The 16,520-nt window shown below is 62.0% G+C and overlaps 1 protein-coding gene across 2 annotated transcripts in view; it reads left to right on the top strand.

The window, feature by feature from the left end:
- RASA3 (RAS p21 protein activator 3) overlaps nt 1-16,520 on the top strand; it is an 88,199-nt gene that overhangs the window by 56,598 nt on the left and 15,081 nt on the right. For both annotated transcript variants that reach the window (XM_081214928.1, XM_081214927.1), the window contains exons 5-15: nt 5,847-5,923; nt 9,072-9,152; nt 9,481-9,553; nt 10,192-10,268; nt 11,038-11,142; nt 12,825-12,981; nt 13,276-13,424; nt 13,970-14,084; nt 14,750-14,824; nt 15,445-15,568; nt 15,898-16,004. In XM_081214928.1, coding sequence (XP_081071054.1) covers nt 5,847-5,923; nt 9,072-9,152; nt 9,481-9,553; nt 10,192-10,268; nt 11,038-11,142; nt 12,825-12,981; nt 13,276-13,424; nt 13,970-14,084; nt 14,750-14,824; nt 15,445-15,568; nt 15,898-16,004 — 1,140 coding nt within the window. The remainder of the gene's footprint in view (nt 1-5,846; nt 5,924-9,071; nt 9,153-9,480; nt 9,554-10,191; nt 10,269-11,037; nt 11,143-12,824; nt 12,982-13,275; nt 13,425-13,969; nt 14,085-14,749; nt 14,825-15,444; nt 15,569-15,897; nt 16,005-16,520) is intronic.

Here is a 16,520-nt window from a genome sequence, read left to right as displayed (position 1 = left end):
TGGCCGAGCTTGGAACTGCACACCGGTGGCTCAGGGTGTCCACTGCCGAGGCCCCTGGTGGCCGCCGGGGCCGATGCTCAAACTTTGACAAAGAGGCAGCCAGAAGGACGCCTTGAGAAGCCTAGCCCAAGGGACATTGTGAGGGTGCTTCACGCTCAGTTAATTCCGACTGAGGGGCCCACACGTGCTGTGGAAATTGGGGGCCCTGTGACTGCTCAGAACTAGTCACGGAACCCCAAGTCCAGGAGGACAGCGGCCACTGCTGCTCAGGTGACCAGGAAATCACCTCCTTAGGAAGAAGTTTCCGGACCCCTGTGCCGTGTGTGCTTTACACCTGGGCCCCGCCTGCCTCCGTCACTGTCGTTCTTGAGAGATTCCGCCTGTGGCCGCGATGAGCCCGCTGTTTAGTCCCCAGATTTAAGTTCTGTTTTGTTGGCAAGTGTAGCTTTTCCTTTTCCTTGCCTTTTCAAAAAAACCAACTTTTAATTTTGAAATGGTTACAGAGTCACAGGAAGCCACAGGAAGTACTGCACAGGGAGTAAGGGTTAGCAAGCTGTGTGTTCTCCTGTTGACACTCAAAGACTGAAAATAGGAAGCAGGGCCACGTCCCTTCCCGGGCCCCGCACAGTGACATCCGCATAACTGGTACAGGGTCCCCGACCCCATTCAGGTCTCACCAGCCCCGCGTGTGCCTGCATGTCCCTGTGGGTGCGTCTCACGCGTGTGGCTGTGTAACCACCACTGTCCAGATCCAGAGCCGCTGGGTCACCGCAGCCTTGGGAACATGACGCGTGTGTCCACCTGCAGCCTGAGGACGCCCAGGCCATTCCCTGATGGTCCCCGTGACGTGGGTCCCGACCCACTGGTGATTCCACGGAAGCGGGACTGTGGGCGGTGGCGGCCGCTGAGTTCCAGGCACCGAGCAAGTGCTCTCCAGAGGGGACCCGTCAGGTGCCACGGGCAGCAGCCTTTAAAGGGTCAGTTACGCAACTTCCCTGCAGCCACGGAGGTCAGGGGACACATACGATTTCTCTACCTATCTGCTCAGCGATTCACAAAGGCAGCAGAAAGGGAGTGTCGCAAAGCCGGGGCCCACGAGAGACCAGCAAGTCATGGAATTGGGGGAAGAAGAGGAGTGGAGGAACGCCTGGCTTCCCTCTGGAACTGACGTTTGTGAAGGTCTCTGCTCAATCGCTTTATTAAAAAGAGCCCGTCGCTTCTCCTCCTTCTCTGTCCCCGGCTGGGCACCTTCTGGATGAGGCAGTCGGCAGGGACGGCCCTACCCGTGGTCCGCGCCGGGCAGCGGTGGCCAGAATGCATGCTCACGTCCGCGAGGGCCCCTGCTGATCCTCCAAGGACACCGGCAGCCGCAAGCTCTGTATTGAGCGGCTTCTGTGAAACTTGTTCTTGGAGCACGTGTTCCGAAAAGGCAGAGGCAGGAGGGCTGCCCCAGCAGAGCCGCAGCCCCCCAGCCCGTGGCCTCTTCTTGCACCTGTAGCGACAGGGCAGTAACCTTGGCCTCATAGTGGACGCCCTGGGAACGTCCTCTGTGTGTCTGCCGTCCTGTCTGAGGATTTCCCCAACAATCAGCGCCTGCAGCCATACACCTGCAAGGACCTGAGAGTCTAAGGCTCGGGAGCGTCCGAAGGAGAGGAGGGGGTGGCCTTCGCCTCCCCTCGAGGACGTGGCCTTCGCCTCCCCTCGAGGACGTGGCCTTCGCCTCCCCCCTCGAGGACGTGGCCTTCGCCTCCCCTCGAGGACGTGGCCTTCGCCTCCCCTCGAGGACGTGGCCTTCGCCTCCCCTCGAGGACGTGGCCGCTTCTCTTGGTCGCCCTCGTGTCCCTGCCCCCTCCCGATGCCCTCAGCTCGGCGGGGCTACAGGTCCAGCACTCGGTCGCCTGCGCCTGGGTTTGCTCTGCGCTGACCTCCGCCAGGCCTTGCAGGCCCTGTGCAGAATGAGGACAGGGCAGTGATGGCTCATGTGCTGCTGGGCCCCTGCCTGCGGCCACGGGCCCTGCAGATCAGGGGCCGATGCCTTCCTGAGAAAATTGCACAGGAACCACCGGTGCTTTTCTCTCTTAATTAATAAACTTTATTTTTTGAGCAGTTTGGTCTTTGCAGAAAAGTTGAGGGGAGTGTATGAAGAACCCCATGTACTCCTCCCCCAAGCATTGCTAGCATCCTGGGTGCATTTGCTATGGCTGACGCCTTATATTCGCTGAAGCCCCCGGCTTACAGTGGGGTTCACCTTGGGCTCTGGGCCCCGCTGGCGGACAGGCGGGTGACGTCTTGGATCCCCTGTCGGAACCACTGCTGGTTTTCTGCAGCCAGGAGTGACGGCTCTGCTTTCATTTCTGTTTTTCCTTAGCGGGGCTAGAACTTTACCAATTTTATTGATCTTTTCAAAAAAACAGCTTTGGTTTGTTTATTTTCTGTATTGATTTCCAGTTTTCATTTTCGTTGATTTCTGCTCTAATTTTTATTATTTCTTTTCTGCTCACTTTGGATTTAATTTGCTCTTCTTTTTCTAGTTTCCTACGGTTAGAAACTTACGTTATTGATTTTTGCCTTTCGTCTTTTCCAGTATCTGCATTCACTGCTTTAAATTTCCCTCTAAGCATTGCTTTTGCTGCATTTCACAAATTTTGATGTTTGATTTCATTTTCACTTGTGAAAAGAAATGAATTCAAAGTATTTTTCAGTTTCTCCTGAAACTTCTTCTTTGGCCTGCTTGTTATTTGGAAGTGTGTTCTTTAACCTCCACGTGTTTGGGGATTTTCTAGCTATCTTTCTGTCACTGAGCTCTAGTTTAATTTCCACTGTGGTCTGAGAGCAGCTGTGATGTGATTTTTACTTTCCTAGACTTGCTGACGTGTTGAAGGCCAGGTTGGTCTCTCCCAGTGGATGTTCCGTGGGGGTGGGTGATGCTGCTCAGTCCCAGCTGGTTTTTTAAACGACTTCTTCTCATTATTCTCCTTAAATGAGACTGGGAACGACTATGAAACCAGCATTCTCAATGCTCTGTCCGAAGCTTTCTCTTCTCACACACCAACATAAATGCGAGGATGCCGGCCAAGTCTCAGTACATCCTGCCTGGGCTAATTGTTAACGAGCACCATTCAGCTGGACCCCCTCCGGGGTTCCGGCCCCTGTGGGAGGCGTGGCCACCTCTGCCCTCAGCCTGGCAGGTGGGCCTGTGACTGCCTCCCTGGGGAGAGGGCTCCCCCTGGGGCCAAAACAAGCGGAGGGGACAGTTTTGTGTGTAGCTATGCATCCATGGAAGGTCGCGTGCCCTGCAGGGGCTGAGCCTGGGAAACCACACTTCCTGCCTGCCCTGTGCAGGGTGTGGCCCGCGCCACCCTGGGGCGTTGGTGTTTGCGGTGGGACTGTTTGTGCAGTGAGGATGGGTGTGAACTTCTGAGCTGCAGGTCCTGGGTTGTTCTGCAGGGGTTTCTCTCCGAGATGTGTGTGTTTGTGTTTTATTTACCTCATACCACCCTCCCCCAAACCCCCCGAAATGTAACAGCACGAATCAGCTGACAACATCTGCCGCCTCCTGGAGGACGCACTGCCCCAGGAGAGGAGCGAGCGGTCACAGTCCACGTCCATCCTCCACTGGGGAGCAGAGGCCTGGACGGCCGGCGGCTCCCCAGCCCAGAGCCCGGCGCCCGAGGCTGGGGCCCCGCTTCTGGGAAGCCGGTCGCGCATCACTGGGGACGTGTCGGTCCGAGGGGCCATGGTCCACCATCTGCCTCAGAGCGGGCGGCCGTGCACCTGGGGTGCGACGAAGGACACCAGGCTGACCGGGCCACCAGTGACAGCTGAGCTTCTGCTGGGCTGGTTTCCAGGCCGTCAGTCTATGCGTGCTTGTTTCACTGTAAGGACGGCAGTTCCCGCTCCGGGGACAGTGATGAGGATCGGGTGGCTCAGGATGAGCCACTGGCCTTTGGGGACTTTGTTTTTTCCACCCGCACAGGGAGGCCGCGCCCCGCCCCCCGCCACTCCCGCCCCAGTTACCGGCCCCAAGGATTCACTGTCGGACCAGCCTGCCGCGCGCCAGGGTTGTGGTGCGCAGTGGACCCTGTGTCCGCGCCTGGCGGGTGAAGGGCGCTCGGGCGGACGCCCCGAGCCACTGTGGGAAGAGCCGCTGCTCTAGGCGAGTGCGTCCCCGCGAGGGGCGGGCCCCGTCAGAGCCTCCGCAGATAACAGATGTGACTCCGGGTCGGGATGCTGGTGTCACCCGGGCCGCGCGGCTGTGACGCCTGCGGGCTGGTCCCACCTCGCAGGACTTGTCGCGGGTTACCTGCCCGCAGGTGAGGGCAAGGCCGGGAAGGCCGGCACCCAGCCCTGCCCGCGGCTGGGGGGCCTGGACGCATCTGCGGCTGTGAGCACCGCCCGCGGCCTGGGCTCCCCACGGGGAGGCATCTGTGTCATCGGGAGCCCGTGTCAGTGTCGTGGGTGAGGTGTCTGGTGCGTGAGGCCGCCCCACCCCCCATGCTGCGGCCCGGGGCACCTGCTCGCTTCCAGGCTCGCGATCCTGGAGCTGGTTTGCTCAGAGTGGGAGACGCTATCATGGGGAGCTCGTGTCATCTACCAGTGCGGGGCCCGAGAGGTGTGTAGGAAAGAGGGCCTGGGGTGATGGAGGTATCGCCCTTGACCCTTCTCATGTCCAGACCCTGGTTTCTTGTTTATTTTCTCTTGTCTGGCGGGCGGGGTTCTAGCTGGGGGTGCTCCCCGCGCCCCCCATCCTCAGGCTGCGTGTCCGGGTCCAGCCTCTCCCTTTCTCATAATCGGTGCTGCTGGCATTTTGTCAAAACACTTCTCTGGTGGCTCAGGTCAAGCTTAGAAGTAGCAGGTGGGAAGGTCTGGCCGCTGTTGGAGCGGGCTTCCCTGGGGCAGAAGAGGAACAGCAAGCATCCCAGGCCCAGGAGCCGCTGGCCAGGTCAGCACACGCCCCGTGCAGATGGCCCAGGCCGGAGCGCTGGATGCTCCCGCGTGGGGTCGGGGTCCTGCGCTGCAGTGACTGTCGGGGCTGTGACGGGAGCGTGTGGGGCCGAGCGCCCCTCATCGACCCCCCAGCTGGTGAGCAATCCCCACCGCGTCCTGGGTTCTCCTGAGACGTGGCGGCCCTCACAGGCTCTCCCCAGGCTGCAGGGTCCAGGGGTTTCAGTCGGAAACAACCTTGGAGACAATGGATCCAGTTCACTCCGTGTCTAAGGAAAGTCAGTTTAATTTAACCGAACGCTCGCTCACGGAAACACGAGCATCATGCCTCCTCCCGTTGGACTTTTCAGGAGCTCGTCTCCCCTCTTCTCTTCGTGGCCCTGATGATGCCCTGGCCGTGTCCGCCCCGCCCACTCGCCGTCCTCAGATGGCGCCCTTTGCACGGGCCGACGGGTGGAAGCACAGCCTCGGCTGCTCCGCCCCTCCTCCCAGAGCGCGCGTGAGCGTCCGCTTCCTTCCTAAAGAGCAGGGCTGAGGGTCCTGGCCTCCGACCCTGCCTGTCGCAGACGCAGAAGCACCGAGACGCCCGGGCAGAGCTGCCCATGCCTGCCTGGGGCCTGCGGCGCATGAGTGGACACAGCCCAGCCCAGAGTGGACAGTCAGGCTCTTTGGGGACACTGCTGCCTCCAGGACCTTTTCCTTTTCTTTCTTCTGAAACAGTGCCCGCTGTCAGCGTCGTGCCCGATGGGCTGCAAGCTTCTTTAACTCTCTGGGATCTGAGCCGGGTGGCTGGACGCGCGTGGATGCCACGCAGGGTCATGTGTCACCAGTCTGTGATCGGAGCCCAAGATCTCCCACTGCTTGTGGCCCCCCCTGTGACCCCCTGTCATTGTCACTTTCAGGGCAAGGTCCACCTGGAGCTGAGGCTGAGTGAGGTCATCACCGACTCGGGTGTCGTCTGCCACAAGCTGGCCACGCGGTAAGTCACGGGACGGCCGCCACGGCCTGTCTGCCCAGGACTAAGTCTCACCCCCAGGGAGCGCGGTGGCTCATGTTTTTTAAACAAATGACTCAGGATTCCCAGACTTGGGCATTCCCCAGATGACTTTCTTAACATCCTTGCTCACCCTGGAGGTGACGCATTCAGCTTCTGCAAGTAACCAGTTACTCAGGGCGACGTTTAGGCAAAGAGGCTGGGGTTGTGGAGACAGTGAGGTGGGGGCGGAGCTGGGGCCCGACCTCAGACCTCGACCCGAAATCGGAGCTCCTCCTACCCTGTATGCTTGATGAGTGTGCAGTGTGAGTGTGTGCAGGTGTGAGTGTGAGGGTGTAGGTGTGTACGTGTGAGTGTGCACATGTGTGTATGGGATCGGCTTAGACAAATGCCTGGGGTGTGAATATACCTTTTGCAGTGAAATAGGCTCTGGTTGGATGTGATGCAAGCAGCCGTGACCCCCAGGTTATACAGCTGAGCCGTGACCCCCAGGTTATGCAGCTGGTGAAGTGACATCTGAGGGAGGAGGGTGCAATGTGCCCATGACACCTGTTTTCCTGTTGTGCGTCTTGCATCCAGGTGTCAGCGTGTCGGTTTTTCTTTTTCTCCGGGATGTGTAACTGCCGTTGGGCCCAGGCGGCGTGTTGGTTAGCGCCTTCCTCACGGTGGTCTGTGAGGGGCGGCAGTGACACTGACGGGCGGCTGCTGCCCTGCACCTGGCAGCGCTTCTCCAAGACACCAGCCGTGGGAAGAACTGCTCCCCCTGTCTGAGCTGCTGCCGGGAAAACCGTTATCTCTTCGGATCCAAAATGCACCACTGTCCCAACCTTCCTGTTCAACAACTGAATGTGATCAAAATGCGTTTGCCTTGAACTCTGGGCTTTGGCAGAGGGAGGGGGCGAGTGAGCCCCTTCTCATGCTTCCAGCCCCAGAGGCAGCAACCCCCCGACTGAGGGAGGGTCGGGCTTGTCCTGAGACCCCCTCCCACCCGCCCGCCCGACGGGTCGCCCTGTGTGTTCCTCGCATGCGTCACCCACCCGCTCTCCCTGTGGCTGCCGGGACCCCCGAGCCCCGGGGGGCTTCTCAGGGTGTCAGCCCCTTGCACAAGCTCTTGGCTGGCTCAGGGTTCTGTGCCTGTCCCTGGAAATGTACCTGAAGATACTTGTTTAGTGACGAGTTAGTTCACAGAGGGAGGAGGATGACCCAAGACCAGGTTAGTAGCAGGGAGAGAAGTGCAGAAATTCCAGAAGAAGAGTGAAAGGAGAAAGAGCTGAAAAGATGCACTAAAGTCCCTGAGGGCCAGCCTGTCTAGCGGGGCGGAACACAGTGGTGGAGAAATGGAGAGAGAAGAGGCCACACGCTCCAGGGAGCAGGAACGGAGGAGACGGGCCCTCGCCCCGCGAGAAGAGGTCCCGTAACGCGTCAGGACCACCAGGCTCCCGAGAGGCGCAGCAGCCGCCCAGGCCACCCGGCGTGGAGGAGTGAGTGGGAGGCAGGGCGCCCAGAGCCACGGCGTCGAGCACGGGGTTAGGGCTCTGCTTCCGGCCAGGCTCCCACCACAAAGCACTAAGGAGCTGACGCCGTGCGAGCCAGCCGTGCAGGCGGAGGGCGATCGGCCCCCAAGTGGGGAAACCGACAAGGTCGCCGCAGGCCAGCTTTCGTCCTGGAGGTGCGTCGGCAACATGGCCAGCAAGGCGTCCCCAGCGGAGCCCAAGGCGGGTGAGGCGACAGATGGGAGCTGGGCGTCAAGGCCACCGTGGGCACGTTCTGCAGGGTGGGGGCCTCGTGGCACTCCCCAGACCTGCGCCAACGGGCAAGGTGGGGTCCCTCAGGGCCGGGCAGGCGAGGGGGCAAAGGGGCGATGGGGCCATAGAGCTGGGGGTCGTTCGAGTTTCCACCAAGCCCAGTGGAGAGCCTGCGCTCACTCCGACCCTCAGCATGGACCCCAGGGGCCACACCGGGCGGTGGGGCCGCGCTGTCCCCGAACAAGGCTGCTGACACCTCCCGGACAGAGCCGCAGACGAGAATTGCTCTCCAGACAGAGACCCCAACCACTGACAGCGCGGATGAGCCCAGAATCCGGGCACCAGCGACGTGACGTTCACAGTGCCCAGCGTCCCGCCAGAAGCAGGAGCAGGAGCTGTCCAGCGACAGCCAGGGTGACAGGCGCAGGAGTCACCAGGGCGGTCCAGAGCCCAAAGGGGGCCAGGCGCCGGGGCGGTCGGCAGAGTGAGGCCCGAGACGGGGTCTCCCGGCCCGAGAGGTGCGTTGCAGGCAACGCCCGGCCTAGGGCTCTAAGCCCCTGGGGTGCCGGGCCCTCAGGTCCCCACCGATAACACGGACTTCACCACAGTTCCTACCTGGCAGGCCGGGCCGGGCGGATCTCTCTCGAGCTCCTAGGAAGGGAGGGTGGGGGCTTCGCTCAGGGAAATCTCCACTGTGGACAAAGAACGTCAGCTGCCGTATCAGTAGACAAAGGGTATTGCGGCCCCTGCAGCTGCCCCCACGGCGCCCCTGAGGGGACTCCGGGTGGGAAAGCACAGGACGCTGGCCCCAGAGAGCTGAGGTGCAGATCAAAGGGACGATTCCAGTGAGCCCCGACTCCCGTGCCTCGCCACACATAGAGAAGCGCTACATTCCTTAACTGGAGATGTCTGGTTTTCTTTCATGAACAGTAATCTTTGGATGTTCCGACTACCTGGTCTATGTTGCAGAAACTCCTGCATATCCTGGCTCCCCCCTGACCTCTTCAGAGGGGTCCCTCCGAGCCTTCTGAGAGGCTGCGGCCCCGGCTCGAGTCCTCAGAAAGTCCACCCAATAAAACAATTCTCAATAGCATTTGTTGTGCGTTTTTTTGCAGTCGACACCAGCAGCCTGTCCTCCGCAGCCGGGCTGCTTTTCCCTTTTCCCTGGATGCACGCGCACCTTCTCCTGCCTCCAGATGTCTTATGACTGCTGACCAGCGCGTCCATCTCTGTCTATTAGACGGGAGCCCCTGGGAAGCACTTTGCAGGGACTCAGAGCTCTTGGCCTGAGAGCTGTTGAGACAGCTGCCCTCCCGGACCCCCGGGTGGCCTTGACAGATGGCCCGCTGGCCCCGGATCCCCTCCTGACTTCCCACTTCTTTCCTCAGCATCCTCGAGTGCCAGGGCCTCCCCATCGTGAACGGGCAGTGTGACCCCTACGCCACGGTGACCCTGGCAGGACCATGCAGGCAAGTACAGCCTCGGCTGGGAGGGGGGCGAGGTCGGATTCCCCGCTCGGAAAAGCAGGTGAGCCAGACAAGGGTGTGCAATTTTAACTTCCTTTTGTTTCCTTTATTGCACTAGAGTTGCTTTGTAAAAAAGAGAGCCTTTCTGATCTTCATGTTGGGTATCTTTGGCTCAGTAAAGGGCCCCGATTTGCATACCGTCTGGGGTTGGAGACAAACAGACACGCCCGTAGGCCACGGTGACGTGCGTGCTGGGTGGCCCAGCCTCAGCCAAGAGATTTGGCATCAACAGTGTTTGTTTTCCATGCTGATCTTCCCCCCTCGATTACAGGTCGGAAGCAAAGAAGACAAAAGTGAAAAAGAAGACCAACAACCCCCAGTTTGACGAAGTGTTTTACTTTGAGGTTGGTGTTTCAGTGGCACAAATGCAGTTGAAAAGCACACCCCAGGGTCTTTGGCAGAAAGACCCTCAGCCGCTTACTTCTGAGAGTTCTGGGGTACTGTCCCCCCACGTGAAGACCCCGTCCTGCCCTGCAGCTCGAATTCCTAGGACCTGTCCTTCCTTCCCTGGGCAGAAGAAAGGCTGTTTGTTGCTTCCAGCATGACCCGGTTTTGAGTTGAATGCTGACAAATTAATACTTGCCAAATTATCAAGACATTGATTTTTTTGGTTGTTTGGTTTGGTTGGTTTGGGGTTTCCTGGTTTTTGCCTGCCCCACCCAGTCTTCCCTGAGCAGTGGAGGGAGGCTTGTTTCACCAGAAGTAGTGAGGGTCTTGAGGCAGAAGAGGAAATGCATTCAGATGAGAGCCCCCGGCTGCCCCTCAGAACGTGAACCACCAGCAAGACGGCGGCTGGGGGCCGAGGCCGGAGCAGAACCGCCAGCCGCTGGCTCCGCGGCCTCGGCCCCGGGGACGTGCAGGTGGCCGTTCTTCCCCCACAAGGGCCACAGCACAGATGAGCACAAGGGGGCCTTGCTCCCAGTGCAGGGAGAGTGGGCAGCTAGGGGCAGCAGAGTCCTGACGGTCTCCCTCCGTCCCCCAGGTGACCAGGCCCTGCAGCTACAACCGCAAGTCCCACTTCGACTTTGAGGACGAGGACGTGGACAAGCTGGAAATCCGGTGAGCGGGAGGCGCTCGGGGTCGAGTTGCTGGCTCGGCGGGGTGGCCTGATTTCCTCTCTCCTGCTTGCTTTTTGCTTTGTCTTTAAACATTGGGGAATGGATAGAAAGGAACTTCAGTTTTCTGGATTATTTTAACGTGAGGCTGTTGGGTGATGGCGAAAGGGCAAAGGTGGTGTGTGTTCGCTTTGCAGTATCTTCCACCGGGCTGAAGGGCGAAGGCTTCGAGCCCCTCTGCGTGTGCAAGGCCCGGCCTGGCCGCGGTCCCGCTGCTGCGGGGCCCCCGCTGTGCCAGGTCGCAGCGTCCACTGGGGGACGCGCCAGCCCTCCTGCCACGCCGGCCACAGCACCTCCCCCGTGTCAGGGGGCAGATCATAAGCCTGGGGCTGGGGTGACCGCATTAGGTCCAATGGGCCCCGCTCACGAGAACCGTGGGGATTCTCCAGATTTGACATCACTTAAAATCTGCTTTCCTGTGGGTCAGGGTTTCCCGAGGCGCCTGAGGTTCGGAAGCTCAGAGGGGCCAGAATCGGGTCCCTCCCGCGAGCCCGGCCTCGAGCAGTGACAGGCCATGGGGGTGAGGCTCCTGGCAGCCGGGCTTGTCCCTCCAAGGGCCTGAACTGCCCAACCTCACGCCCCAGCCGTGCTCAGTGTGGCCTTCAGGCCCCGTCCCGTCCTGCCCCGGGTTCTCTGGGGAGAGCTCGGGGGCGCAGGGACCCCGCCCCGCCTCGCCGCCCGGTAAAAGGTCCCGCACAACTGCTGTTTTCCAGGGTGGACCTCTGGAACGCCAGCAACCTGAAGTTTGGGGACGAGTTTCTGGGGGAGCTGAGGGTCCCGCTGAAGGTGCTGCGGCAGTCCAGCCCCCACGAGGCCTGGTGAGGGCACCCGGGGCCCCGCAGCGGCCTCCGCACGGAAGGAGGCCGTGCCAGCCGTGCCCCACCACACTCAAAACCCTCGCGTGTCCCGGAGACCACCGTCCTGCGCCCCATCTCCCTCTCTCATCTCCAGGGCACCTGGTTCCCTTTCACCAGGGCTTCCAGGTCACATCACGTGACAGGGAGCAGATGCCAGTCTCGGCCGCTCCGGCCCCAGACTGGCTTCACTTCCCACGTCCCCGCAACAGATGCTTGGGCGGGGGCAGGTGCACGCACCCCACGCCACACACCAGAGCCCTGCATGCCTGCAGACCTGGGTGGGTAAAATTTGGGTTGTGCCCTGGGGAAACTGGAATTCCTGATTCAGTGCCCCAGGCGACCCTGCTCAGCCAGCAGCCCGGCCTCGTGACGGGGCTGTGACGGGCGGCCCTCGGTGGCCAGTGCCTCAGCCCAGGGCACGCCGCCCGGCACGTGTGCTCAGAGCAGCCGGGTGCCTGCAAGGCCGCCGGCTGGGCCGGGAGAGGTAGAGTGTCTGTCAGGAGGACCGCTGGGTGCCCATGTGCCGGGGCCACCCGCCCTGCAGCACAAGCCCACCCCCCGGCGTGCACTTATGAGGATGATTCCACCCGGGCTCTGCTCAGGGCTGGCCGCTGTCGGGTGTCAGTCTTCAGGGGTAAATTGTTTTACTGCGGTTTCCTAAACTGCTCGTGACCCCTTCCCCGTCCTACCTGTTCCTCCCGCCCTCCCGCTTCCCCACCCTAGCGTCTGAGTCTGTGGCTCTGTTTGATCAGCACCAAGTACACAGTGTGGGGGATGCCCATGCGGATGCTGCGGGGGTGTCAGATGGGGGACGCCCCAGGTGCCCGGACCCTGCGGGAGGTATCAGGTGGGGGACCCCCCAGGTGCAGGGACCCTGCAGGGATATCAGGTGGGGGACCTCCCAGGTGCAGGAACCCTGCAGGGATATCAGATGGGGGACCCCCCAGGTACAGGGACCCTGCGGGGGTTTCAGGTGGCGGACCCCACAGGTGCCCGGACTCTGCGGGGGTGTCAGGTGGCGAACCCCCCAGGTGCAGGGACCCTGCGGGGGTGTCAGGTGGCGGACCCCCCAGGTGCAGGGACCCTGCGGGGGTGTCAGGTGGCGGACCCCCCAGGTGCAGGGACCCTGCGGGGGTGTCAGGTGGCGGACCCCACAGGTGCCCGGACTCTGCGGGGGTGTCAGGTGGCGGACCCCACAGGTGCCTGGACTCTGCGGGGGTTTCAGGTGGGGGACCCCCCAGGTGCAGGGACCCTGCGGGGATATCAGGTGGGGGACCTCCCAGGTGCAGGAACCCTGCAGGGATGTCAGATGGGGGACCCCCAGGTACAGGGACCCTGCGGGGGTTTCAGGTGGGGGACCCCTCAGGTGCAGGGACCCTGCGGGGGTTTCAGGTGGGGGACCCCACAGGTGCCCGGACTCTGCGGGGGTGTCAGGTGGCGGACCCCACAGGTGCCCGGACCCTGCGGGGGTGTCAGGTTGGGGCCACTGAGGCAGAGGGACCTAAGCGCGGTGTCCTGCAGCATCTCCCGAGTCCCCTTGCTTCAGACCCCGACACAGCCTGTGACGGGAGGACCACCCAGGCGGGGTCCCTGGGGGAGCTGCTGCGTCAGACGGCCTTGTCTGTCCGTGTGTCCTGCACCAGGTACTTCCTTCAGCCCCGGGACAACGGCAGTAAGAGCCTGAAGCCGGAAGACCTGGGGTCCCTGCGTTTGAACGTGGTTTACACGGAAGACCACGTCTTCTCCTCCGACTACTACAGCCCCCTGCGGGACCTGCTTCTGCGGTCGGCGGACGTGGAGGTACCTGCGTGGCTCGCACACCGTAGCCCCCACCTTGGGCCTGCCGTGTATTCGGGACCATCTGGGTCTCCCTCTGCTGGGGATGGGAGCCCTCACGCCCCCCGCAGCGAGAGCCACAGGACCCGGCGTGGCCCACGCCTGGCGCTCTGTCTGACTGTGACCCCAGGGTCGTGGCCCTCTGCTCACCGGCCCCGGTGCTGTGTGTGGCTGTGGGGGGAGGCGCAGACCCGCTGGGCGCACGCACAGCAGGGGGCTGGGCCCGGGGCTCACCTCCTTCACGCCCTGTCCCCCCAGCCCGTCTCGGCGTCCGCGGCCCACATCCTGGGCGAGGTCTGCAGGGAGAAGCAGGAGGCGGCCGTCCCGCTGGTGCGGCTCTTCCTGCACTACGGCCGGGTGGTGCCCTTCATCAGTGCCATCGCCAGCGCCGAGGTCCGGAGGACCCAGTGAGTGCCGAGCACGCCCCGAGACCCTCTGGGGGTCTGGCCTGGTGAGGGGCTGGACGGGGGTCCGGGCGGCCAGAGGAAGCCACACGGGCCAGGGTTCCTTCAGAGACACACTTGCTCTTTTAAAAATGCGCCTTTTCTCCTGGGAACTGGGAGGCACGTGGCACGGAGCGGTGAGCGGGGCACCGGGTGCCTCGGGGGCGGCTCCGTTCCTGAGGCTGGGCCGCGGGCCTTCCGGGGAGGTGGGTTCTGCTGGGAGTGGCGCCCTGGGACCATTGGCTCAGAAGGATCCAGAGCGCGCCCCGCCGGAGGTGTCATGAGGTTGGGCTTTGCCTCCCATGCTGACCCCAGGCCCTGAGGAGCACAGGAGGCCCTCGAAGCGCAGGGTGGGGGGCGCACGGCTGCCGCGCCCCACGGACCCGGCGGTGGCCGCGGTGGGTTTGTTACACGGCAGGCAGGCGCAGGGCTCAGGCCCCCTCTGCGAGGCGTCGGTCAGGTGGCCTCCCTGCCCCCTGGATGCCTCCCTATCCGACACTGTTTTCCAGGGATCCCAATACCATCTTCCGAGGAAACTCGCTAACGTCCAAGTGCATTGACGAGACGATGAAGCTGGCGGGGATGCACTACCTGCACGTCACCCTGAAGCCCACCATAGAGGAGGTGAGGGGTGCGCTGCTGGCGGGCCAGAGTCCCGAGGGAAGGACACGTGACACAGAGCCCGCAGCCCTGGGCCCTGCCTAAGCCCAGAACTGTGGCTTCCACGTCAGCTTCTCCCCAGCTTCCCAAGGGGACCTTCTAAGCATCCCAGAATCTTCCTTTTCTCAAATTAGAAAAATACTTAAGCAAGTCCATCATTCCACTAAGACAGAATGACACACAAGAGAAAAACTGGTTCTTCCGAGGACGCCTCCTTCCCCAGATCCGCGAGGCCAGAGAGACAGCCCTGCTGCTGTTCCCCCCAACCCCAAACCCCTGCCCCGGGTCAGACACCCTGGGAGGAGTGACCCTCCATCTCTTACTGACCCCTTCCTGGGAGGGGGTGTTTCCCCCAGAACAGTTTCACCAAAAAACAGGTCCTTTGCGATCCTTGCGGTTCTTTGAGGGAATTGAGAATAGATTCTGGTTTGATCTGTGAGCCAGACCCTGAGAGCACTTTGAGGTAAAACGTTAATAAACTGGTGAAGCCTCATCCCGTGTCAGCCGCCGCGCCGCAGTCTCTAGAAGGACGGCCCCTCCTGGACCAGGCCCGCCTCGCCCGCCGTGACCCCGCCCACCTGGGCTCCGGGCTCGGCTCACGCACTGCGTGTCCTCAACGCTCTCCGCAGATTTGCCAGAGTCACAAGTCCTGTGAGATCGACCCCGTGAGGCTGAAGGACGGTGAGAGCCTGGAGAGCAACACGGTGAGGCCCGGCTCGCCCTCCAGCGCCTTGGACGCTGCGACCCCCGGGATGGTGGGCGGTGGCAGGCGCCTGAGCTGCAGCGGCCTCAGGGGACCACCCCCCTCCCCCGCGCCAGCCACCACCTCCCCTGCTCTGTGCCTGGCCTGCGCCTCCCCCCACCCATAACCGGGAGGCTCCCATGGGTTGGGGGCGTCTCCCTCAGCTCAGCAAACACCGGTCCCCAACCTGGGCCACCTCTGGCTGCTCCTGGAGCTCCGCCCCAATTTTTAAAACAGCCAAGTCCCTGTTTTCATCTTTCCGTGTGGTTTCTTCACGTGAATCATGCCAAGTCTTTGCCTCTAAGGAGCAGAGACCAGTCCTGGCTTTCGGGAGGTCACATCGCTGCGGGCGCTGCCTCTAGGCTGTCGGTCGATGTGGGGGACACAGCGTGCTCCCTCCACCCGCATCCCTGGTTGGTTGCATGGGTCACTGTGATTGCAGCGCGCTGCTCCTGACCCGCGACAGGAAGTCTGTCTTTGCTGCTCTGGGGCCCCAGCCCCGCCCTCGCCCCTCCTGGCGGCCGTGGGGCACGGCAGCCCAGGGGAGTCCGGAGCAGACGGCACTGAGCCCCACCTTTGCAGGAGAACCTGCGGCAGTACGTGGACCGCGTCTTCAGCGTCATCACCAAGTCGGGGGTGAGCTGCCCCACCGTCATGTGTGACATCTTCTTCTCCCTGCGAGAAGCGGCCGCCAAGCGCTTCCAAGGTGAGTGCTTGTGGCGCTCACACCATGGGGACGCCCACACCCCTCTCTGGACGAGGCCTCCAGGCAGAGAATGGACGTTCAGGGCCCTATAACGAGGGTTCTGACCCCGTAGCCAGTGGGCAGGGTCAGGCACGAGCGTGAGGGCTGCACGGCGGGCAGAGCCCCCCGCTCCTGTCTGCACTCGCCCCTGTGTGAGTTGGGCCCCAGCCCCACCCGGAGGCCACAGCCGAGCTTTGTCCCAGTGGTTCCCAGTTTCTTCCTAGCCCCCGGTTATTCCCTGCGGCTCCAGAAGCCCCGGTGAGTCGGCTGTCTCTGTGTCCTGGCCACAGATGACCTGGACGTGAGGTACACGGCCGTGAGCAGCTTCATCTTCCTGAGGTTCTTCGCTCCAGCCATCCTGTCCCCCAACCTCTTCCAGCTCACGCCCCACCACACAGTAAGTGAGCACCTGTCCTGTAAGCTAGTCAACCAGACCTCCTGAGCATCCGGCCCCCTGGACCAGCAGGTGGCCCAGGCAGTTCCCGCGAGCCGAGCCGGGGAGGTGCAGAGGTAGCCCCTGGTGGTGACTGGGTCGTGAACGTGCCACATGCCCTTACGTCTTTGTCTCAGGAAGGTTTCAAGACGTTTTAATCAAAGTTGTGTTGTTAAAACCGCTGGATGGTGTGACCAGGGCTTCCTCTGGGGGCTTTTGTTTTGACGTTACCCCCTGCCCACACACAGGAAGATGGAGCGTGGATACTCAGTCATCATTCAGGCCACGTGGTCAGCAGATGGTTTTTGAGCTCCCACCGTGAGCAAGGCCCGAGGCCCGAGCCCTTGCAGAGAGCGTGCCAGGGGGCCACAGTGCTAGGCGGAAAGCCCAGGGTGATGGGCCCGTTCCTGGTTTTGCTAGTTTTAAATTAAGCCTGTGAACCGTGTGGAGGGTGAGAGGCCCCCAAGCTGGGTCCCCGGG

Source organism: Mesoplodon bidens, assembly GCF_964165515.1.
Source record: "Mesoplodon bidens genome assembly, chromosome: 17".
In the NCBI taxonomy this organism is placed as follows: Eukaryota; Metazoa; Chordata; class Mammalia; order Artiodactyla; family Ziphiidae; genus Mesoplodon; species Mesoplodon bidens.
The sequence above is the reverse complement of the archived record's forward strand: the minus strand, read 5'-3'. Positions and strand labels throughout refer to the sequence as shown.